Source organism: Mandrillus leucophaeus, unplaced genomic scaffold (assembly GCF_000951045.1).
Source record: "Mandrillus leucophaeus isolate KB7577 unplaced genomic scaffold, Mleu.le_1.0 Scaffold1061, whole genome shotgun sequence".
Classification (NCBI taxonomy): domain Eukaryota; kingdom Metazoa; phylum Chordata; class Mammalia; order Primates; family Cercopithecidae; genus Mandrillus; species Mandrillus leucophaeus.
In genome coordinates this window covers 135,938-160,756 of record NW_012098777.1, presented here as the reverse complement: position 1 = coordinate 160,756, position 24,819 = coordinate 135,938, and the positions used below count along the sequence as shown (strand labels likewise).

The 24,819-nt window shown below is 33.3% G+C and overlaps 1 protein-coding gene across 1 annotated transcript in view; it reads left to right on the top strand.

The window, feature by feature from the left end:
• The window catches only part of LRP1B (low density lipoprotein receptor-related protein 1B), a gene marked incomplete at its 5' end in the record, with an annotated part of 705,068 nt that overhangs the window by 574,378 nt on the left and 105,871 nt on the right, over positions 1–24,819 (top strand). The window contains 4 exons of the mRNA XM_011984332.1: positions 1,026–1,145; positions 3,083–3,324; positions 18,400–18,623; positions 19,710–19,816. Of these exons, the coding sequence (XP_011839722.1) occupies positions 1,026–1,145; positions 3,083–3,324; positions 18,400–18,623; positions 19,710–19,816 (693 nt within the window). The remainder of the gene's footprint in view (positions 1–1,025; positions 1,146–3,082; positions 3,325–18,399; positions 18,624–19,709; positions 19,817–24,819) is intronic.

Here is a 24,819-nt window from a genome sequence, read left to right as displayed (position 1 = left end):
CCCTAGAATAATCTGGCCTCAATCCTGGCTCTTCATAAGCCCTTAAAATTAGAGTCATGTGCCAACTACATGACTCTAATTAAATCACATGAATACTGCCGTGATTTATTTATTTATGCTCGTGATTTAGAGTTATGTATTCATATATAGGCATGCAGGTTTTTGCTTGCTTAATTCACATAATCTCAATACAGCCCTTCTTGTTACATAGTCACTTCATATATGTGAGTCCAGAAGTGTATTAGAGATGCACCCAAATCTTTGTTCTCTGCCAGTCATTGTGCAAAATCTGGCAATAAAAAAGGAATGTATCATAATTTATGTCCTCAAGGGACTGACATTCAAGTAGAAGATATGATGTAACCACATTCCTGAAATATAACAACAGTGTAAGAAAGAAACACCAGGAGAGCAAAGACTGGAGGAACTAGTGATGAATCATCACTCTCATATATCGTGGAGACCAAGGAAGGCTTTATTTCAGGTGGATCTTGAAAGATGAGTAGAAATTCTGTATGGAAACGTGGGCAAGGGCATTACAGGATGAAAGAATAGCCCATGATATCTGCAAAGGCATGGAGGTAGGTCATCACAAACAACTTAAAAGAAAACCTCAAGGCAGGTCTATTTGCGTGAATGGAAATCTATACAACAAACCCCAATGGGGGTACAAGTTTATCTAGTAGCAAACCTGCACTTGTATCCTTGAACTTAAAAGGTAAAAAAATAAGTAAACATTTTAAAACAGAAAAAAAGAAGCCTCAGGGAAGTTTGAAATTGATGTTTTAATATTCTAAGTGGATTAATAAAAGCAATGGCAACTCATGAATCTTCTAGCACAAACATTGTGAAAAATGATTATACTTTCACAAATATGGCACTGCAAGTCACAGATTAAACATGTGAAAGGACAATAAAAACTAGTAATACGTTAAAGAAAAATAATTTTGCTCTTTTGAAATGTGGTAAGAATAGGAGTATGAACTGGGGTTCTGATGATGCTATTTTGAGCTCTTCTTTTCTAGACCTCAATGAATGTTTGGTGTTTGGCACATGTTCCCATCAATGTATAAATGTGGAAGGATCATATAAATGTGTGTGTGACCAGAATTTTCAAGAAAGAAATAACACCTGCATAGCAAAAGGTAAGATTATAACCACTATCGCAAATACTATTACAATTTTGTTGTAAACATTTTATGGAGAAAACCATTTGCTATTTCATTTCAGCGACAGCTTCATTTCTCATAAAATAAAAATATTTTTAATGATTATTAATTTGACCAATTGGTTAGTTAATATTAATGAATTTAATCTTATATGGCTTATGGAAATGACTATGAAATACATGGTTACTGTTAAAATCACATAGTGTTCAAAACAATTTTTCAAAAGGGGTAAAAGTTTAAAAGCCAGTGTGATATAATGTGAAGTATCTCTCTTGATGGTCTGCTCTAAGGGAATATGATAAAAATTATATCCCTGGGATAAAAATAAAAGGTTAAACATTAGCATTATAAGGAGAAAAGAATTTTGAGTAAGGATTTTAAGGGTTTTAAAACAAGATCTTTCTTTCAAATTTAGAACTCCTCCACTTACTAATATTATTTTTTAAAAAGATTAAATGATAGGCCAGGTGCAGTAGCTCACGCCTGTAATCCCAGGACCTTGGGAGGCCAAGGCGAGCGGATCACGAGGTCAGGAGCTCAAGAACAGCCTGACCGACATGGTGAAACCCCGTCTCTATTAAAAATACAGAAATTAGCCAGGCGTGGTGGTGTGCACCTGTAGTCCCAGCTACTTGGGAGGCTGATGCAGAAGAATCACTTCAACCCAGGAGGCAGAGGTTGCAGTGAACCAGAATTGTGCCACTGCACTCCAGCCTGGGTGACAGAGCAAGATTCCATCTCAAAAAAAGAAAAACAAGCAAACAAACAAACAAAAAGATTAAATGATAAACTATGGTTCTGGGCAATTGTAGGTATAGATTTTAATATTCATATGTTTATGCTAAATAATATTGTAACTTCAATATTGTTAGCTGCAAGGTATAATTGGACATTATTATTATAATAAGATTGTTATTACAAGAAGAAAAGGATGACATAATGGATCAGCTGTGGGCTATAGCATTAGATATACTTGGATTGGAATCCCAGCACAGCATCTTTTAGACTCTGTGGTCTCGAGGAATTCAATAAAGTGTCTGAGCCTCAGTTCAGTTTCCATAGTTATAAGAAGTGAAGATAAACTGTGAAAGGCTTAACATAGCGTCTGACACATAATGAGCATTCATTCATTATATAATGTTAATGAGAGCTATTAACATTACAGAGCTGAAAGACATCTCATGGGGTATTATTATTATTATTTATTTGCAGAAACTGTATCTGCAATCCAACCTCTCTTTAGGGCTTCATTAATATTTTAATTGATATTTTTGGCATTTGCTTTAGGGTTTTACTTGTCAGTATGAAAATGACATTAGTATTCTGTTGTAGATGTCAAAAATTTAGAATGTTTCACTTAGCAGGATTCTAGATAATTTAGAGATTATAGAACTTTAATGTAATAAATGCTGATCTTTTTATGCTAAAAGTTAATAAGTACTTAAGATGTATAAATACAGTAAGAGGAAGATTCTTCATATCTTAATTTTTATTTCTTAGCCTAAAGTAATGATCACTCAGGTTCATAAATTAAGTACTCAGAAACTTTAGAAGCTTAATGAGTATACAACATAGCACCTGGACATTGACAATTGATGCATTATAACCTACTGTATTGTGACTTATCAAATAATAATCTCTCTTCATAAAAAGGACATCTATATGTACATAATTTCTAGCCATAAGGAAAGATTGGCACTAGAAAACCTCTATCAACAATTATTATAAATATTTAGATAAGTGGATATCAGAAATAATAAGCCAAAAGACCAAAAGATAATATAAAGCTGGTTGATTTTTGAGGAAAAACTGTATTAAGAATAATAATTCAAGATCATTTAAAAGTACAATTATTGCTTTTAACATTAGTTGAAATTTACTTTATTTTTGTATTTTATTATAATAATCTCCAGGCTCTGAAGATCAAGTTCTCTACATTGCTAATGACACTGATATCCTGGGTTTTATATATCCATTCAACTACAGTGGCGATCATCAACAAATTTCTCATATTGAACATAATTCAAGAATAACAGGGATGGATGTATATTATCAAAGAGATATGATTATTTGGAGTACTCAGTTTAATCCAGGCGGAATTTTCTACAAAAGGATCCATGGCAGAGAAAAAAGGCAAGCAAACAGTGGCTTGATTGTAAGTAAATACCATTATATATTTGAAAGTCCATACCTTTCCACCAGCTGCTTTTTAAATAAAATGTATCTATTGTAATATCTAATTATATTAATTAATATATTCAATTATTTTCCCAATATTTTCCTTGTATAGAAATAATGTATTTCTCTGCTCATTCATTATCATAGCTGTACATGACTTATTTTAGTTGTACGCTTTTATGTTTTTGCTTTAATGTATTTGACTTATATATAGTATAAGAATGCTAATGAATGATACCTAACATCTCCAGAACATCTGCTCCATAGTGCTTTACAATTATTATGAATATAAACTTTTTTATCATGAGATGAGATTGGGAAACATCACATTATTTTTACATTAGAAAGTAGTGTAATGCAGGGATAATTGTTTCTCTTCTTACATTATCATAAGTATACTTCTACTCTAGGGCAGGACATCAACTCAATGGTGTAACCATTTCTTCTGACTCCTGATAACTATATTTCTGGAAACATTCAAAACAGAAATATTGTGCACTTGTGTATGATGGACATGTTGATAATCATGGTTTTTGAGAAAAATAAACTGGAACATGTTTCAATTTATGGTTATAGATTATCCCTTTTTGTTTCAGGGCATGTCAAGTTATTGTGTGTTTTATATTTTTAAGTAACCTGGAAGGAAAATGACAGATAAATGTGTATTTTTAAAGGGCCTGGCCCATTCCTGTACAACCAAAGAGTCAAGTGCTGTCCCAGCAGGATGTAATTGAAGCTTTGTGTTTAACAAAAATTAGAGGTTCCTATCTAGAAGTCCTCCCTATTTTTTCTACTAGCATCTACCATAAACACTTGAACTACATGAATCCATTTGATGCAAGTCTGGAACATATTTTAATTTTATCAGCAGTAGATGGCAATATGCTGGTTTTAAAATAAGCTATTGTAGCTTTCAAATTCAGATTTAGATTAACTTAGATGAAACCTTTGAGTAAAAATCCATGTATACCAGAATTGTTCAATTCCTATTTCCTCGAACACAATAGCTACCATTAACTTTCGTTAGCTCTAAAACAGAAATCTGCCTGTTGAAAACATTGCTTCTATGGTAACATGGCATCTGTTGTTAATGAATGAATAAAGAGTATATACTGTGGAGTTATATTGGCTGAGTTTGAATCTTATTCCTGTTGCTTACTGGCCTCTTAGCTTCTTGGTACTCTATTTCAAGAGGTTCTAGTGATGATTCAGTTTACATATTAGTATATTAACTATATACTAAAATTAATTGTATATAATTACATGTAACTAATACATAATATACATTAATTATATGTATTTTATATACTAATGTTTAACTGTCTAGGTACATAGGAAGTACTATTTAGATGATTGCTATTAATAGTAGGATGATTCTGTTGATGGTGATTAAATTAATAACAATAATTGGCAAAATGTTCTCTGCTTCATATTAGCACATTAAACATTATTTGCAAATTACATATCTGCATTTTATAATTGATAAAGATAGACACATCTTTAATTTTGGCATAATTTTTCAAGAAAAGTCTTTGTTTTATTTAGCTTTGTGCTTTGGGGAAATTGACTGTCCTTTAGTTCAGGGGTCTCCAATCCCCAGCCCACAGACCAGTATCAGTCTGTGGCCATTAGGAACCTGATTGCACAACAGGAGGTGAGCAGCTAGTGAGGGAGCATTACCATATGAGCTCTGCACACTGTCAGAGCAGTGGTGGCATTGCATTTTCACAGGAGCACAAACCCTATTGTGAACTGTGCATGGGAGGAATCTGTGAACTGTGGATGCAAGGGATCTAGATTGCTGAGTTCCTTGTGAGAATCTAATCCCCCACCTACCCCATTCGTAGAAAAGTTGTCTTCCATGAACCTGGTCCCTGGTGCCAGAAAGGTTGGGGACCGCTGTTCTAGTGAACAGAATTCACAAAATTTATTGTAGATTTTAAGCCAAATTCACTCAATGTTTGGTAACTAAGTTTTCATTCTTATACACAGAAATGTATTTATGTATTTTACTTGAATATTTATTTATATGTGTATATTTTTACATATTTGATCTTTATTAATGTGTTATAGAATCTTTCATATTCAATGGCAAAGCTTGATTAGACTTATTTTAATAGGATATAAAACTTTATTTACTCTTTTAATGATAGTAATAACTTGTGTTATATCATCCAGACTTCTTATGTTTTGCTTTTGTTTTCACCTCTCTATTTAAATCTCTCATGACTAATAGCATTCACAAAGAAGAAAAATGGATAACAGTAGGAGTGCATTTTCTACTAAGGAGTCCATCATAACTAACTAAATGCCATAATTATAAGTTTGGAACCTCTGAGCCATGAGTTTTAGCACTATAAGCCAAATTTCCTAACAATTCTAGCCAATACATTATTTTAAAAAATACTTTAGAGCTGCACTGATAAAAGCAACTATTTAACTTTGCTTCCTAAATCTTTTTGTATTCCTGATATTTCAATATTATAAAGACAGACTAAATCTATTATTACCACCTTAGTGAGTAATATGAATTGTAGAGCAATTAACTTGAAAGATATATCACATATCTGAGTCTCAGCTTACTCATCTGAAAACAACTATAATATTGAAGTACACAATTTCTACAACTCCTTTGAGATAATAAATATATTTGATTTCCAAAAGATGTATGGCATATCATATATCTATCCAATTATTATCTGGACAATTTGTGTTTATTCCTCTGAAATCTGTCTTACGTATTAATAATTGATTTTCTATCTTATGAATTACTCTGCCATGTAAACATTGGTTCTTCTAACAGTAACACGCTAGTCATCCCTTAGTTTAATGAGCATGCAATCTAATTCATCTTGTAAGTTTTGACACAAATATTAAATAATACTGATTGAGACTTCCCCACCCCTTGAAAAATAAAACTCAAGATTTTTTCCCTAGGCTAATTATGGCACATTGATTTCTATCTCTGAATCAATAGACAAGGGTGAGAAAAATCTACAAATCAAGCTATGAATACATTAGTTGTAACTCCATTATCAGTGAACCAAATGGAAGAAGTTAGCCATGTGGTAGCAGGATGTTTTAAAAACATACTTGCAGATACTAAAAATATTGGAATAGTTCAATTCCATAAATAGTATAAAATCTGTTGCATCAAAAACCAGAAGAATATTATTCAGACAACTAAATGTTAAATGAAGTCCATTCCAAAAAAATGGTTATTTTTCCATATGATCCTGTTTCATTATTATTATTATTATTATTATTATTATTTTGGAAATTGTGAAGGGAATACTCTTCTGTAATCTATGAAAATGGTTAGAATACTAATAATTATTATAAATTTAACTTTCAAATGCAGACCAAGTTGTTTATAATTAGAAATACTTATGATATTCTAATCTTCTGGGCTATACAAAAGGAATGGATTTTTTTCCTTTAAGAAAATATATAATTTAAAACTTAAAAGAGTGACATGATTTAATTTGTACATAAGACATAATGAGACTTCCGAATTTTAATTTTAGTACCCAGAACAGAATATAACAACATTATGCAACAATTGTACATACTCTTGGGCAATTTATCATTTTTAGTATGAGATGCTATACAAAAAAGCATATGAGGGGAAACACTATAAAGTAGGTTAATGTTTGGAAAAATGCAAATAACTCTAAAAGCACAGATTAAATTTTTACCACTAAAAATCTAAATATTCCTATGCAAAATAAATACTCAGATTTATCTGATCTACTTGACTTTGAAAAGTAAATATGAGATATCATTTTGTGGTATGTTCTCATTTTTGTAAATAGAATATTCAGGATAAACATGCTTATTATTTTACTGATTAATAATCATATCTCTTTCTCAAAAAGTTGATTACGTCATTTTGTTTTCCCAAAACACTTTTAACAACATATCTATTTAAGTTATTCCTAACAGGTCTCAATTTTTAATTGAGGTATAAACCTCATACCCAATATATGAGTCTCTGTGTATCACAAGCACACACACACACACATGCACACACACATGCAAAAGTGCATAAGTGTGCATATGCACTCACAAATAAGTATGTGTGTGTGTGTGTGTGTACAAAACCACTTAAAAGTCTTGTTTCAGAACATCTGGGTACTGCTAAAAATTGATAGTCATCTGAGTTCATTCAAATCAGAGTTACAATCATTTATTATGATTACGTGGAAAAAATCTAAAGCTATCAGTTCATTACATCATTACAATTTGTGGTTTTATTGTTGTTAATTGCACAAGATAGGCACTCAATAATACATATTGACTCTGGTAAATGATAATGTAACAGTTATGATCTAGTCAAAATTTTACTAAACAAGTCAAAGAGGTATAAATTTGACACTTTGCTATCATGGATTTTTAGTTCCTTAATTAAACAGTATTTACTCATTAAAAATATACCAGTGATAATTATTATATGAGTCTACAATAAATAATGCTGAGGAAATTATTAATAAAAAGCATAGCATTTTAGGGGAAACCAGTCAAAATTTATTCATTCATACCCAAAGGCTTATTTAAAGCCTACTTGTTAGTTTTGGTGTTGGGTTTTTGGAATGCAATAATAATAGAACTGGAATCTTGCTTTCATGGAGCTTATTTTCTAGGGAAGAAAGAGAAAGTTAATTAAACTCATAGGTAGATCAATACAGAAAATTCCAATTTTTAAAAATGTATTAAAGGAATTAAATAATGAACTAAAAAAGAAAAATTCAGATAATGCAATTCCCAACATAAGATGAGTAAAGGCCAATTTGAAGAGAGAAGATTTGAGTTGTGATGAGAAAGAAGTAATATTATTTTATATATATACATGTATATGAGTTATGAGAGGACATGAATCATAAATATATATATTTATGTATATATGTTATATGCATAACATTAAATTATATGTATTATGTATATATATTTATATGTGTAGATATACATATATACATATATACATACATACACAAACATATTCTGGGCTAGAGATACACATTAAAGACTAGCAGAGTAGAAGATGTACATAAAACTATGAAGCCAGATTAGATTACCAGTAAGAGAAGAAAGGAGGAAAAGAAGGACTGCAACCAATCTCCCAAGCAAATTTAAAATGATGACAAGGAGTAGCCAGTGCATTCAGAGAAAATAAGAAGATGTAGAGTTACAAAAACTGAGAGAGGAGAATATTTTGAGAAAGAGATCAGGGTCATAATTTTAGTATACTTCTAAGAGATCAAGTGAATGACGACAAGGAAGTATTCAACAAATTTCGTGGCAGAGATTCATTAAGGACCTTAAGAAATTTAGGGTATGTGGAGGAGGCAGGCATCAGAGAGCACAAGTAGGTATGATTTCCCACTCATTTAGAAATATCTGGAGATATTTTTGATTGTTACAACCGGGAGACTACTTCAGGTATCAAGTGGGTAAGGCCAGAAATGCTGCTTAACACACTACGATGGGTAAGATAACACACTACAAAATATCCTGAGCAAAACATTGGCAGCAGTGAAACTGAGAAACCCTTCACCGCAATATCAGCCTCTCCAGCCAGGCTTTCAGCAGATACTTATTTTATCTTTATCATGTCATATTATGTAATCACAAGCCTGTAAAATAAAATGATACTAAGGTGAATTACCAATGTAGTTATTATTTAATTGGTGTTTTAACGTTTCTTTTTTTCCCTCACCTACTCATTCTCTTTTGCTTGTTCCTTTTCTTCATCCGTCTTAATAATGAAATACCACAGGCTCAGACCTTAGTCCTCTACTATCTTCCCTTACTTCCTTGTTGAGCTCACATAGTTTCATGGCTTAACATATATGGACATGTTAACATAATTGATATCATCCCCTGTCCAACTGCTTACTTTCTTTTTCTTTTGTATCTAAAAAAAAATATTGAAACTAGAATGCCCCGAAATAAACTTCACATTGTATCCCTCAAATCCACTTCTGTAATCTCATTTAATGACAACTCTATTTTTCATATGTTTAAAATAAACATCTTGGAGTCATTAGTTGTTGCTGATTCCTTTCCTTCCATCATAACTAATAAATCAGGAAGTCTTGTTGAATACACCTTCCAGGTATGTCCAAGAGTGGGCTACCTTATATTAGCTTTGCTGAGGGCACCTAGGTTTGATCCAGGCATCTTTCTTTTGAATTAGTTCAGTAGCCTCCTAACTTCTGTCCTTGCTGCACTTTTCACTCACAATCCAGCAGTCAGAATGGCAAAAAGTGAAAAGGATTCTTTATCCTGTTTCCTCAAAGTCCACAGCTCTCTTAATAGATGATCAATTTGTTCTGTACTATACAAATATTTTTCTATAAATTTATATACTGGTACATCTAGAGCATTTTTAGAAGCTCAAGCTATAATTGTCATAAAATAAACTCTACATATTTAAATATATACAGCATATACAATTTCAAAAGTTTTGATTATCATCACAATCAAACTAATGAACATATCTATATGACCTCCAACTCTTTCCATATGGTCATCTAATTCCCTCAGTAATCTATTCCCCCAGACCCTGGCCCACTTTTCTCCCATCACCAGACAACTACTGATTTGTTTTCTTCATTATAGATTAGTTTGCTCTTTCTAGAATTTTATGTACATAGTAAGTACCCTTTTTGATCAGTCGTCTTTCACTCAGCACAATGATTGTGAGATTCATCCATATTGTTTCATATATCAATAAGACATTCTTTCTTTGGCTGAATAGCATATTGTTATGTGGATATACCATCGTTTGATTAGCTATTTACCTATTTATGAACTTAGATACTTGTACAACACTAAGGTTTTTTCAATATGTAATAGAATCGTATCATACAAAGTCATTTCTGCTGTTTACTTTGTTCACTAAACAAATTTTGAGACCTTACCGTGTCAGCTAATTTTACCTATGTCATTTTTTTTAATGATTGCACTCATAGTGTAAATATAACATCCTTCATTTCAATATTTATATTTTGAGAAACCTAGTTTGTTTGATTTTGTCTTGTTATTGCAAATAATATCTTAGTGGTCATCTTCAAGTATAAGGGTAACAAAGCCTGTATTAGATAGTCCAGGCATTTTATGCAGTGAAAATGCTAGATTAAAGAGTATTCAAACTTAATTTTGAATAAGTACTTTCAGATTGCCTTCAAAAAGACTACTTTTAAAAAATGCTCAATATGTGAATTTGAATTTTTCCTAATGCTATTGCCAAAATCGGCATCATAATACTAATAAACTTTTGCCAATTGTTTTTGATGTGTATTTTCTGTGTTGTGAAGTTTGAACACCTTTTCTTATGTTTTATTAACTATTCAAAATTCTGCTTCTTCCAGGGGTCTTATTTTGATCTATGCTTATTTTTTCCTTAAAGTGTTTTGTTTTCCATAAGATCTTATTATGCACTATTTATATACTGTAAATACTGAGTTTTTGTAAGATATACACCCCACACGCACACAAAAAAAAACATTTCCTTCAAATGAATTTGCTTTGTTTCTGATGGTTTTTGCTATATAGAAGATTTGTTTTTTATGTAGTCAGATCTGATTGTCTTTTCTGTCAATGCTCCTGGACATCACATCATATTTAGGGAAGTCTTTTATCCAGAACATGTACACACTTTCTATTCTTTCTTTTAATATTTCTTTTACTTTTAAATATTTATGTTTCTGATGGATCTGAATGCATTTATGTGTATATGGTTTGATGGGAGATTTAACTTCCACCCTAAATATTAAATAGTCTTTCGTTTCTCTAGTGATGGAGTAGGTATTTCTATTGTTCTGTAGTACTAAACTCTCAAAACGTATGCGTGAATATGGAGTCCCCATCATAGTCTTTGGATCTCTTTGTGGATCTGTGCCGCATGAACATATTTTTAAAATGTACTGTAGCATTATAGCATATCTCTATGTATGAACTCCACAGCCATTCATTTGAAAATTATTTGAAAATCTTGCATTTTTATTTCTAAAATTGTTTTAGACTCTTAGTAGAAGAATAAACACATTAGAATTGGATTGCTGTTGCATTGCATTTTTAGATTAATTTGTGAGAAGTCATATCTATTATGAAATCCCTATGATAGAGATCCTAATAATCAATCATTTTTGTGTCTGAAGGGTTTATAGTATGTCATGCATAATTGGCCTTACCTGAATAGCAAATATTTTTATAACCGTAGTAAGAAATATATGATTTTCCATGAAAGTTTAATTTCAAAGCTATTTTTTTGCTAGTTATATATTGCTTAACAGGAAATGTGGTTATGTATCTTTCTCTCAAACCTTAAGGAATAAAGTTGTTGTGTATACTATGAAAGTTGAAAGAATAATTATAAATGATATATGGCAAAATGAATTCACAAATAGTTATATAATACATAGCCTCACTAGCATCTGCTATTTTTTGATGTTTTAATAGTAGACATTCTAGCTTGTGAGAGATGGCATCTCATCGTGGTTTTTTAGATTTCATATTTTGTCCACCTTTGTCTCAGAAAACCATCAATTTAACTTCCACACTCTTCTCCCTGGAGTTCATTAAGTTAGTCTCCTCTGGTTTTATCTATCCACTTTTGACCCGCACACCCAAGCCATTCTCCACACCATAGCCAAAACATTCTTAAAACATTAATCTTATCATCATATGTCCCTAAGTAAATTCTTCTACTGGATATCCTTTTAAAAACTATTGGTTTACAAACCTCTTAGTCATTTTCAGTCTCATCTCCCATCACACCTCTCCCATTTTCTTACATAGCTATAAACAAGCACATATATATCCCCAAACACAAAGTTTTGTTCCAGCCCTATATAGGCCATATTTCACTACCAAGAATGCAACTTTTTATCTTCCCTTCAAAGTCATTTACGTGCTATTTTTTTCTGTCTTCCTTAATTTTCCCAATTAACCAAAGCTCCTTTATTAAAAAGATACCACTTTTATTATTATTATTATACTTATTGTCACCACTGAGAATGATCTTGATCTTGTTGAAGCATCAGAGATCTCATCCCACAGAATGTGTTTTCAGGTCTTCCAAAGGCCCTGTTGTCATTTGAAGGGACATGCTCAAAGAAAGACTGAAGAATGTTAATTTTATGCCTAAAAAGTAGCCTACAAGGTGACCCCTTTATTATTCTGGGTTCTGTTTAGACTTGGAAATTTTATTGTCAGTTTAAGGAGTAATAAAATGCTAGGAAACTATAATGAAGCTGGCAAGAGAATGATATATGAAACTCAGCATTTCCTATATTTACATAGCACGTGTGCACATACACACATATTCATAATCTGAATGAATTTGATGGATGAGAGACACTGAGATAAAAGAACACAATTTATTTTATGTATATCATATAAATCATGTATATACTCATGTACATCTGCTACAAAGACTAAAATTCCTGTTGATCCACAAGGAACTTACCTAATGATTCTGGAAAAACACTGTCATTTGCTTCTTTAACTCTTTTCTATGTGTTTGTTACTGTCTTCATCCTCTTTCTGATAGATACACAATATCTTTATTAAATTCAATTCCTTTTGGTGCAAACTGATTATATAAAGAAGTTATGTAGGTAAGATAATTGATTGAAATAGGCATAAACATTGGGAACACAGGTGATAGAGACAAACTGAACACATCTAATAAAAGGAGGGCGCAGCAGGTAATTGGCTCTTCTATTCTGGAATGTTAGCCCGGTTTCGATATATCAAACTGTATGACCTTAATTTTCAAGAAAAAAACAAAACTTTGGATATATAATGTGACTTTTTAATTTTAAAAGTTAGAATCTACTTTTTTTTTTTTTAATTTTAACTTAAATTTACTCCTCAACCAATTGTTTTGATAGGTCTACTCTCAGGTAACTCCGAATTATTTCTCGAATGTTATGCATGTTTAAATTGTAATTGTCAGAGGTATTCTACTTCCTTATTTCCAGGTCATTCACATATGATGTAGGATAGTATCAGAATTACCAGCCCAAGCACGAACAAATTAGTCACTCACTAATGCCTAAAAATGAGCAATTACCATAGATATGCATTTAAGGCTATACGAAATGCAGACTTACCCAGAATGGATAATATTTCAAACTGTTACGTAATTTACTGTTTAGGAGCTAGAGATGGTCAAAGATCATCTAATCCAAAGTTTTTGTTTTATACACCTTATAATATGGAGAGAAACTAGGACTAGGATTTAAATCAGTTCTTCTGATTCCAAATTCAGTGTGTTTTCTAATCTTCTGTGATATCTTTGTTTTTCTGATAGTGTGAATAAAAGTTTAGAGAGCCAGTCTTTCTTTTTATGGAGCACAGAGGTGAATCAGGAATAAAAGGTTAAAGAACACTGAAGAGGCTTAAAAAAGAAAAAGAGTAACAGGGGCTTAAAAAAAAAAAAGAGTAACAAAATCACATACATTATTGAGTCTTTAATTCAACGACAAATTTGGTCTTTTTAAAAAACCGTCTGAGAATTACATCTGAAGTTTCTTTTTCATCTAACAGAAGATTATTTCAAGTTGACATGGTCCTAATGTAGATCGTTGCAACCTTAAAATTATTCAGATTGAAATAATCTATTGTTCAGTATAAATCATAAATAGAAGCCAAAGTTTTTTCATCTCTGCAATAGTTTTTTTTTTTTTTTTTAAATCTCGTACACATTCTAGCTCTAAATATAACTTTTTCTTGGTTCTCTTAGGATTTCTCCACTGCTATGTGAGCTCCTTGACTGACATATGAAATATTTGGATATTTTAATAACATGACTAAGTCAATAGAATTTAGTAAAATTTAGAATTTGTGTAGTTATTATTTTACATCCACTCATTGGAAGAGAATCTGATTCATATGTTGAGAAGCAAAATGTCAATAGTCTTTTCATTTAGCAAAATATCCTACAGAGACATCCACACACAATTTCTTGAGGGTGGTTTTATATCTTTGTTTTAATATAATTCCATTGGGAGATAAGTAACTTTAATAAAATTAGTTGAATTTTCTATTCTTAGATATACACCAAGATGAAAATCATCACAAATCAATAAAATATGTGGTATCACCACAGTTTATCCTTGTGTAAACTAAATTTTCTTAAAGCGTATTGCTAACTGTAAGAAATTTATTAAAACAGACAGCAGTATTTTCATGGCTCAAATGCTTGAACTCCCCTGTCACAGATTTTTCCCTTTTCCTGTTTTAAAACAAATGTCTTCAGTGACTTACATCTTCAGTTTATTGAAGCTGGAATTGTGACAGATACCTTACAATCTACACCTATAAAGGATTAGTAATTTAAACTAGTAACCTCTAATTTTGTTACAAACTGTCACTTTTTTTGTAAGATGTAAGGGTTTCATTCATTTGACTAATGCATTCCTACAAAGAAGGATGCCTCAGGTCTCAAAACTGGCTGTGTATTTAGAGAGCTTATTAGAAAAGAAATCATCTGTCTGAAGAAAGCAGCCAAAATGTGTCTTCCACTCTGTTCAACAAGATGAGAAATACCCTTTTGTTGTCAGGGAAGCTGCATGCTCCTGCAGTCTCTCAAACAGGACACGTTTAATTAGCGTCTCTATTTCATGGGTGTACCTGTCTAGTGAGCTTGTCAATGGGGCAAATGAAAGTTGTATATTTTCTTCTCTCTAATCTGGTATGCTTGTTTGTTTTGTTTCATGATTTTTGAAGGCAAGGAGCTTAGCTCTCCTGTTCTGTTTTCCCATGTCAATCTTCATTTCCACTCTCAGAATGTCAGTGTACTTATCCTGTGTTTTTCCATTTTTCGTATTTACCTGATTGATTTTGGTACCTCTCCTTAAATAAATTGTGTGATCATAATATGAAGATCCAACAGGGGTTTCTGCCTTTCATCCTCCAGTGAACATCCATTCAATATAAGGCTCCCTTTTATGTGGTTAATACTATTCAAAATCCTGGTCAAGATGTGAATGGTAGAGATTATTTCTTTCCTATGAAGCTCAGTACAAAGGGTGATTTCCTAATTTGGCCATAGGTTGAGAGTAGGTTAATAATGTTGCCACCTTATTCTGAGGGAGGTTGTCTTCTTCCGCCTCCACTCCTTTCTTCCCTCTTCCTCCTGATTGTCTTTTGTTTTGTTTTGTTATTCTCTCTTCATTGTTGAAAATAAGTAAGTATTTAGTTTACTGTGAGTCACTGAGGATGAACACCTGATAACATCTTCACCCTCTGCCATTATTCTCTGAGAATCATCTTGTCATTTATGATATCATAACCTTAGGTTGAATTAATTGCATGTGCCTATTTTTTACCCCATATTCTAACTACTTTAGTTGTTACTTGAATGACATTAGAGATTCGTTATTTCAGAGGAAGGAGAATAAATGTATATATTAAATGGCTCTGCAAGTCATCAATATATCTTGTACTTATCATGAAAAGTAAGTTTTTTTTTCTTTTTTCTAATCTATGTTCTTTACCCTAGAAATGTGACCTAAATTTATCCTTCTATAATTCACCCTTAGTAAAATCTTCACCAGCCTGTTTACCTGAAAAAGTATCACCAAATCAAACTTCTGAATGCTCTACAAACATTAGGAAACTGCGTTACTAACTGTCATCAGTCTAGGGTTAGAAGTCTAAAGTTGAAGGATAATCAGAATTTTTTGAGAATGAATTTAATGAAATGAAAATCCTAAATTCAACAAAAGTGGAACTTGCATGGAATATGACATATTTTATCAGGGATACCATGAGTATTGAAAATCAGGTGTATACATTTACATCTCACAAATGGAAAATAGATACTTTTTCTATGTTCAATCAGACAAAGAGCATTATAAGTTTTGTGTCATAAAGGTTTGTTTTGCTAGTGTTAGAAAATTACACATATACTTCAACAGGTTTAAAATAGCTTATAATGGTGATTTTTCCCATTGTCTTTCGTGTTTGTAGATTTATGATTCACACTGACATGCACATGCCATTTGGTGATATATTTACTTTTAAATGATGACAAGTTGAAAATAAAAATACAGTTAGCTTAAATGATACTGGAGCATTCGAAAATGATTTTTTGGTTTGACTAGGACATTTATATTCTAAACATCTGCGAACATTATTTATATAACATTTCTAGAGTATACTGTATTGCAGAGTGCTTTACATTTAATTCAGATAACTGAGACATCACTGGGTATATGGATAACATTTATTGTTAAAGTTGAGAAATAGGGTAATACAATTTCATAATTTCAGTTTTAACGTCCAATAGGTCAAAAAACTGATGATAAATGGCATTAGAAATTGTCTATGGATTCTGTGTTTAATGTAAGCCATATTTTCCTTGTTTGAGATCCCAGTAATCATGCAGCAGACAGTGATTTGCAATTCCTGTTTCTTGGCCTTCCATGTTCTTTTCGAGATGGTCAGTTTCTTTTCTTTTAATCCAAGTCCACTGATTGATAATACTGGTTCCTCTGAACCCACACAAGAAGCTTTCATGTGTTGAAAACTCATATTTCCACTGCTGCCCAGGTCTTAAAGATGCTGTTACATATTGATTACACATCTAGTTGTAATCACTTTCAAATAATTGTTTCTACTCTTGCCATAATACACCTGCGAATACCTTCTCACTTTTGGTTATGCACAATAAACCTGGTCATGTCAATTAAGTACTACACTAGTTCCTGCTCAAAGTGATCAAGTTAATTGAAGGGCACAGAACATAAGTTATTTTCCTTGCTGTCTAGTCTCAATGAATTCTGTTACCATTGTCTCACAGTAATACAGTAAAACAGAATGGTCAATCCAACCTATCAAATGTAAGATGAATAACAGATATTCTGACTTTCCTCAAAAGATGTTAAAATGTAGTATTTTCCTAAATGTGTCTAGCTGTACTAATGATTTTTTCAATTGTAGGACAAAATTATGTGTGGTGAGGATGCAGAGCATCTGAGTTTTTCTTGCATTGCTGAAAAGATTGTACATTGCTACAAACTCTTTGAAAATTTTTTCTAGCGTGTCCTATCAAGCTAAGTGTGCATAAACTTGAAAACATTAATTCTATTCCTTGGTAAATACCCAAATGAATTGAGTGTTTGTATCCACCACCAACAACAACAAAAAAGTGCTAAACTATCCATAACTTTAGTTGTAATGGCCTAAAACTGTAAACAAGCCAAGTGGCTATCGTCAGTACAAATCCACTTGAGCAAATACTTGAACAAATACTACTGAGCAATGAAAAGATTAAAAATTGATATATGCAAAACAAGGATACATTTCACAGTCATGATGTTGAACAAAAGAATTCTAGAATGGCCAGTCGCGGTGGCTCACACCTGTAATCCCAGCACTCTGGGAGGCCGAGGCGGGCGGATCACGAGGTCAGGAAATCCAGACCATCCTGGCTAACCCACAGTGAAACCCTGTCTCTACTAAAAAATACAAAAAATTAGCTGGGCGTGGTGGCGGGTGCCTGTAGTCCCAGCTACTCAGAAGGCTGAGGCAGGAGAATGGCGTGAACCCGGGAGGCGGAGCTTGCAGTGAGCCGAGATCGCGCCACAGCACTTTAGGCTGGGCGACAGAGTGAGACTCCCGTCGCAAAGAAACAAACCAAAAAAAATTCTGGAATGAAAGATTATGATTGTTTTTTACATTGATTTGTTTAATCTGTGGTGTTAGCTATCAGAATTATGGTTACTCTAAAGAAAATATTGACTGCCAGAAGTCATGGGTGAACCTCCTATGGTTCTGGAAATATTTCAGCAGAGTGATGATTAAACAGGTGCAATCTGGTTAAACTCCAGTGATCTGTACAATTAAGATTCAGGCAGATAATACATCTACGAAGATTGAAAATAGCATTAGGTATCTTTTTGACATCTAATTGCATGTAGCAATTAACACATGACTATGTTCTTATAATTTCCCCATAACTTCAATGCAAAGATACAGAAAACTCCACTAATTTCCTTTTGAAAATACTGTGATGTGTTGTTTTGTTTCCTTGTAGTGTCCTGAATTTAAAAGGCCCAGGGACATTGCAGTTGACTGGGTGGCTGGAAACATTTACTGGACTGATCATTCTAGAATGCACTGGTTCAGTTACTACACTACTCACTGGACCAGTCTGAGGTACTCTATTAACGTAGGGCAGCTAAATGGCCCCAACTGCACCAGACTCTTAACAAATATGGCTGGAGAACCGTATGCTATTGCTGTAAATCCTAAAAGAGGGTAGGTTAATGGTTTAGTATTTCTATTTCTTGAAAATGAATATCCTTTTTAGAAATTATGCTCTGTAGATTTTGTCTCTGTAATGAGTGTTCAATGTGTAATAGTGTCACATGCCTTTAAATATCCTTGTACTATAAAGCATGTCCTATTCCCACCAAATGATGATACGAAATATATTTTTTTTTCTGAAATATTCCTGTATTATGCATTCAGTGTACCTGTGTGTCTGTGTGTGTGTCTGTGCATGGTTATATGTGTGCATTGCAGAAGAATGAGCTTGGTGTGATAGACACAACCTCTGTTTTTGATCTAAAATTGAATTGTCAAAATATTAAACATAATATCAAACATATTACATACAGAGTACTAACATTTTTCTTTATGGTAATAAAAGATGAAGGAATATATATATATGTGTGTGTATGTGTATATATACACACATACACACACACACACGCAAATTTAAAGAGTGTATTACAAACATTTCCTTCTTTTAGTTAGAGATGTAAACCTACAAGCAATGGCCAAAAAGTAAATAGAAAAATGTTAACTAAAACTCTTAATCATCCATAAAGTGGATTGATAACTCCTGAGTAAAAAGAGATAACTTATACCTAACTATTAGAATTAAGCAGTCATCCAAATTAAAGAATAATTTCTGTTTGAGAAAATAGTTACTTCTCTATAAAAAAAAATAGCATGTTCATACAGCATCCATAATAAAATGACTATTGTGTCAAAGTAAAAGGGAAGTTTCATGTGGTGGAAATATTTTTTCTCTGAGTTTTAATGAAAGTTTCAAAATTGAATTTTGGATATTAAATAATGAGCTATGGTACATCATAGTATACAATGATTCTCAAATTTTAATGTGTGTAGGCAAGACTTTCGTTAAAATGTTGATTCCCAGGCCATTTATTGGAGGCTCTCATTCTGTGTGTTTTGAGTTGTACCCGGGAATCTACTTTTTAAGAGACTCTGGGGTGACTCTGGGGCATGTGGTCTGAAGAGTCACTGCTTTGTGGAGCAGAGTTGGGTTATAGCAACACCATCACCAGGCTAACCTCTTTGACCCACTCTCTTCAGGATGATGTACTGGACTGTTGTTGGAGATCACTCCCACATAGAAGAAGCAGCCATGGATGGTACACTGAGAAGGATTTTAGTACAAAAGAACTTACAGAGACCCACAGGTATGATTTCTGACACATGCTAAAATATGAAGCAGAATGACAAGTATATTACTGTTAACAGTTATTTATAGTGTTGTTGGCAATATAAGTATATTTACAAGTGGATAAAACCATTTATAGTATGATTTTATGAAGTTGTTTACATTTCATGTCCTATTTTCTCAACTTGAAAATCAGGTACTTATACTGTCAGTTATATTACAGGAATATGATTTGAAACTTGTCTAAGTTGTAAGGCTATTAGTCAGATTTCACAGGCATGAAATTTTGACAGTTTATAGCAATACAGTTACATTAGGGTATTTTTACAGATATATGTTAATTAAGTTGGGATATTGGGAAATATTCCTAGAGGATGAGAGATGAAATGAACAAATAAGTGGCTAAATATACTTTATGTAAAAGACAGTTTCGATGATTTTTTTTTGCCTTTTCATGCAGAGCTCTTTTCAATATGACTTTAATCTCCCTGGCCCACTTGCCATCTAAGCTATTACTCCAAACCATCTGTGTTCTCAGGACTGCCCAGGAGTTCAGATCTTTACTGTCTCCATGGTCTTTCTCTCATGTCATTTTTCTCCCAACTCCCTTATCTAGAACGTCAACCTTTGTCTACCTAGTTGTATCTTTCCCATTTTGTACCTCTAACTTTAGCACTTCTTCAATAAAACATTTTCAGGTTATGGGAGCCTCAGGGGCTCTGTGCCACCTACCCTCCACCGACTACACCTCCACAGAAAGGACATAATGCATGGTTTATAGTACATATTTAAAAATTATGCATTACAATGTCTTCTGTAGTTTATTTATATTTAGTGCTTATATTCCTATTCATTTTTAATGTGTCTGATACCTTTCCATTCATTTAGATTGTTTTTAATCTTTATGGGGAGAAGCAATATTTGAAATTTAGTCTATGTACATAAATTTGTTTTCATCTCATGCTCATTAACAAATGCCCATTGAATATCTACCATGTGCCAGAAATTGTTCCAAATGCTGAAGAAACAATATGAAGCAAGTTCTAACCCTCATGAAGTCTATCTTCCTATAGAGGATAGAATATGTATTTATATATACTGTCACATTGTTATACCTGCTATACAGAAAATCATAGTAAGAGATGGGCTGTCAATGGAGGTACTATTTTAGTTATGATGATCAGAGAAGTCATCTCTAGAAGGGTGATATTGAAAGAGACACTTAAATAAAGAGAGGCAGCAAGTGATGTGAATATGTGAGGAAAGAGCTTTTTAAGAAAATAGAATAGTAAGTTCTGAGTAAGGAATTAGCTCAGCATGAAAACAGCAAGAAGGTTAGCATACCTAGAAGCATATAAACAATTCAGGAGAATGGAAGATATGAGGATGGCAAGGTGACTCAAATGCAAAACTGAATTCTATTCTAGCTTTGAAGAGAGCTATTTGAAGATATTGGCAAGTTAAGTGGCATAATCTCAAACACGGTTTTTATTTTTAAAATACTTCTTTGGTGTTAACATTTTACATAATCATATTGATAGTATATGTAACATGTTTTTATTTTAAAAAATGACACTGGCAGCAGTTTGTGGAATTACCTGTAAGATAGTACTTAGGCAAGTGCCTAGAATGGGGATTGTTGTAAAAGTCATTTATGAAGGAAGTGGTATACAGAAGAAAGCTGTAAAAGACAGAGGGAGAGCAGAGGAAGGAGCCCAGTAAACTGTGTTTCAGGTCCAGTCTAGTCTTGGTTTGAGTCACTATAGTTACGCTTTGGAGCATAAATTTATGACAGGCAAGGGGATCTGCTTTTGATATGCCCCATCAATCATTAATTAGCCTTGGGGCTGTGATATTCCAAGCAAAGCTGCTTCAATCAGTTAAGCACAATGATCTGGAGAAGGAGGGTATGTGTGAGTCCTCACTGCAGAAGCACCAGTGAGGAATTGGGTACTCCTCTTTAGTAAAGGTGATCTGCATAGGCACCACAGTGTCTCCAACACTGGGCCTAGTGACAGATGCACGGATCTGACACTTTCCATGTATTACCCATTCTGCTCAACAACTCTTATGGGTAACTTAGTGATGCACATAACACAGTCCTTTTTCTTACAAAGTTTACATTCGAGAAAGAAAAAAAAAATGAGGCATATGCGAAGTAATTGTACTTTTTGCAAAAGGTGAGAATTGTGTCATTGTCATATTTTATAATATCAGAGTTCAGAGGTGAGAAAGATAATCTCCAATAATGAAAAACTATGTGAAAAGTGATGTTTGAATAAGTACTTGAGGGATAGACAGGTAATCCATCATGAAGAAATTTTTTAAAAATCCTTCATTGGAGTCACATACACTTTTGAATCTCAAGGGAATATGTATTAGCTGTGAGACCTCAGAAATGAATTTATTACCTTCAAACCTTGGCTTTATCAATAGAAAATCAAAAGATTGGCTGGGCATGATGCCTCACACCTGTAATCCCAGCACTTTGGGAGGCCAAGGCGGGCGGATCACCTGAGGTCAGGAGTTTGAGACCAGTCTGCCCAACATGGCAAACCCGTTTCTACTAAAAATACAAAAAACAAGCCAGGCATGGTGATGTGTACCTGTAATCCCAGCTACTTGGGAGGCTGAGGCACAAGAATTGCTTGAACCCAGTGAGGCGAGATCCCACCATTACACTCCCGCCTGAGCGACAAGAGCGAAACTCCCTTTTAAAATAATATATATATACACACATATATACACACACATTTTATATATATATATATATATATATATAGTAATAGCTAACTTAAAAATGCCAGATATATGAAATAATATAGTCCTCTGAGCCAGGGATCCAGTGTAGAGCATATGGATGCTCTGCTGATGTCAGGAATCAAGACACATGTAGAAGGGCACGGGTTGGGTGACATAATATGTGAGAAGAGAAAACCTTAAATGCCAAAGGGCTTCAACATAACTTTTTAGCCAATATTGAGCTATTGTATGATTTTGATTTAAGGAGTGATTCAAATAATGTGTGCCTTCAAATGACACACTGATTATTGTTTTTATTGGGCACCATATAAGACATAATAAAAACATGTTGTTTCAGTCAAGTGTGTAGCAGATGAATAATGTGTTCCATGAGAGCAGGAACATGAACTATTTAGCTGAGGATAATGGCTTCAAGCTCCATCCATGTCCCTGCAAAGGACATGATCTCATTCCTTTTCATGGCTGCATAGTACTCCATGATGTATATGTACCACATTTTCTTTATGCAGTCTATCATTGGTGGGCATTTGGGTTGATTCCCGTCTCTGCTCTTGTGAACAGTGCTGCAATGAACATATGCATGTGTGTATCTTTACAGTAGAATTATTTATATTCTTTTGGGTATATACCCAGCAATGGGAATGCTGGGCCACATAGTATGAAGTACTATTGTTGTACTATCTAATATTATGAAGTACTATCAGATTATTTCTCTAATAATCAGTGATGCTAAGCTTTTTATCATATGTTTGTTGGCCAAAGGTATATCTTCTTTTGAAAAGTGTCTGTTCATGTCCTTTGTCCACTTTTTACTGGGATTGTTTTTTTCATGTAAATTTATTTAAGTTCCTTGTAGATTCTGAATTTAGACTTTTATCAGATGGGTGGATTGCAAAAATTTTCTACAATTCTGTAGGTTGTCTGTTGACTCTGATAGTTTATTTTGCTGTGCAGAAGCACTTTAGTTCAATTAGATCCCATTTGACAATTTTTTTCTTGTACAATTGCTTTTGTCATCTTCATCATGAAATTTTTGCCTTTACCTATGTCCTGAATGCTATTTCTGAGATTTTCTTCTAGGAATTTTATAGATTTGGGTTTTACATTTAAGTCTTAAATCTATCTTGAGTTAATTTTTGTATAAGGTGTAAGGAAGGGATCCAGTTTCAATTTTCTGCATATGGCTAACCAGTTCTTCTAGCATCATTTATTAAATACGGACTCCTTTCCTCATTGCTTTTGTCAGGTTTGCTGAAAATCAGATGTTTGTAAATGTGCAGTCTTATTTCTGAGCTCTCTATTCTGTTCCATGGGTCTATGCGTCTGTACCAGTACCATGGTGTTTTGGTTACTATAGCCTTGTAGTATAGTTTGAAGACAGGTAATGCAATGCCTCCAGCTTTGTTCTTTTTGCTTAGGATTATCTTAGCTATACAGGCTCTGTTTTGACTCCATATTAATTTTTTTTTTTTTTTTTGAGGGGACAGAATCTTGCTCTGTCGCCCAAGCTGGAGTTCAGTGATGCTATCCTTGTTCACTGCAGCCTCTGCTCCCAGGTTCAAGCAATTCTTCTGCCTCAGCCTCCCACGTAGCTGGGATTACAGGCACCCGCCACTATGCCCAGCTAATTTCTGTATTTTTAGTAGAGATACGGTTTCACCATGTTGGCCAGGCTGGTCTTGAACTCCAGGTCTCAAGTGATCAACCCTCCTCAGTCTCTCAAACTTCTGAGACCATAGGTGGGTGCCCAGCCCATATGAATTTTAAAATGGTTTATTATTATTATTATTATTATTTTATTTTTTCTAATTTGGTGAAGGATGCCAATGGTAGTTTAATAGGAATAGCATTGAATTTATAAATTACTTCGGGCAGTATGGCCATTTTCACAATATTCTTTCTATCCATGAGCGTGGTAGGTTTTTTTCATCTTGAGTTTTCTCTGGTTCCCTTGAGCAGTGGTTTGTAGTTCTCCTTGAACAGGTCCTTCACCTCCCTTGTTAGCTACATTTCTAAGTAAGTAAGTATTTTATTGTCTTTGCAGCAACTGTGAATGGGAGTTCATTCATGATTTGTCTCTCTGGTTGTCTATTTTTGGTGTATAGGAAATCTTGTGATTTTCACATATTGATTTGTTATCCTAAGACTTTCCTGAAGTTGCTTATCAGCTTAAGAAGGTTTTGAGCTGATAAGATGGAGTTTTCTGGATATGGGAACATGTCATCTACAAACAGAGACATTTTTAATTTCCTTCCTCCT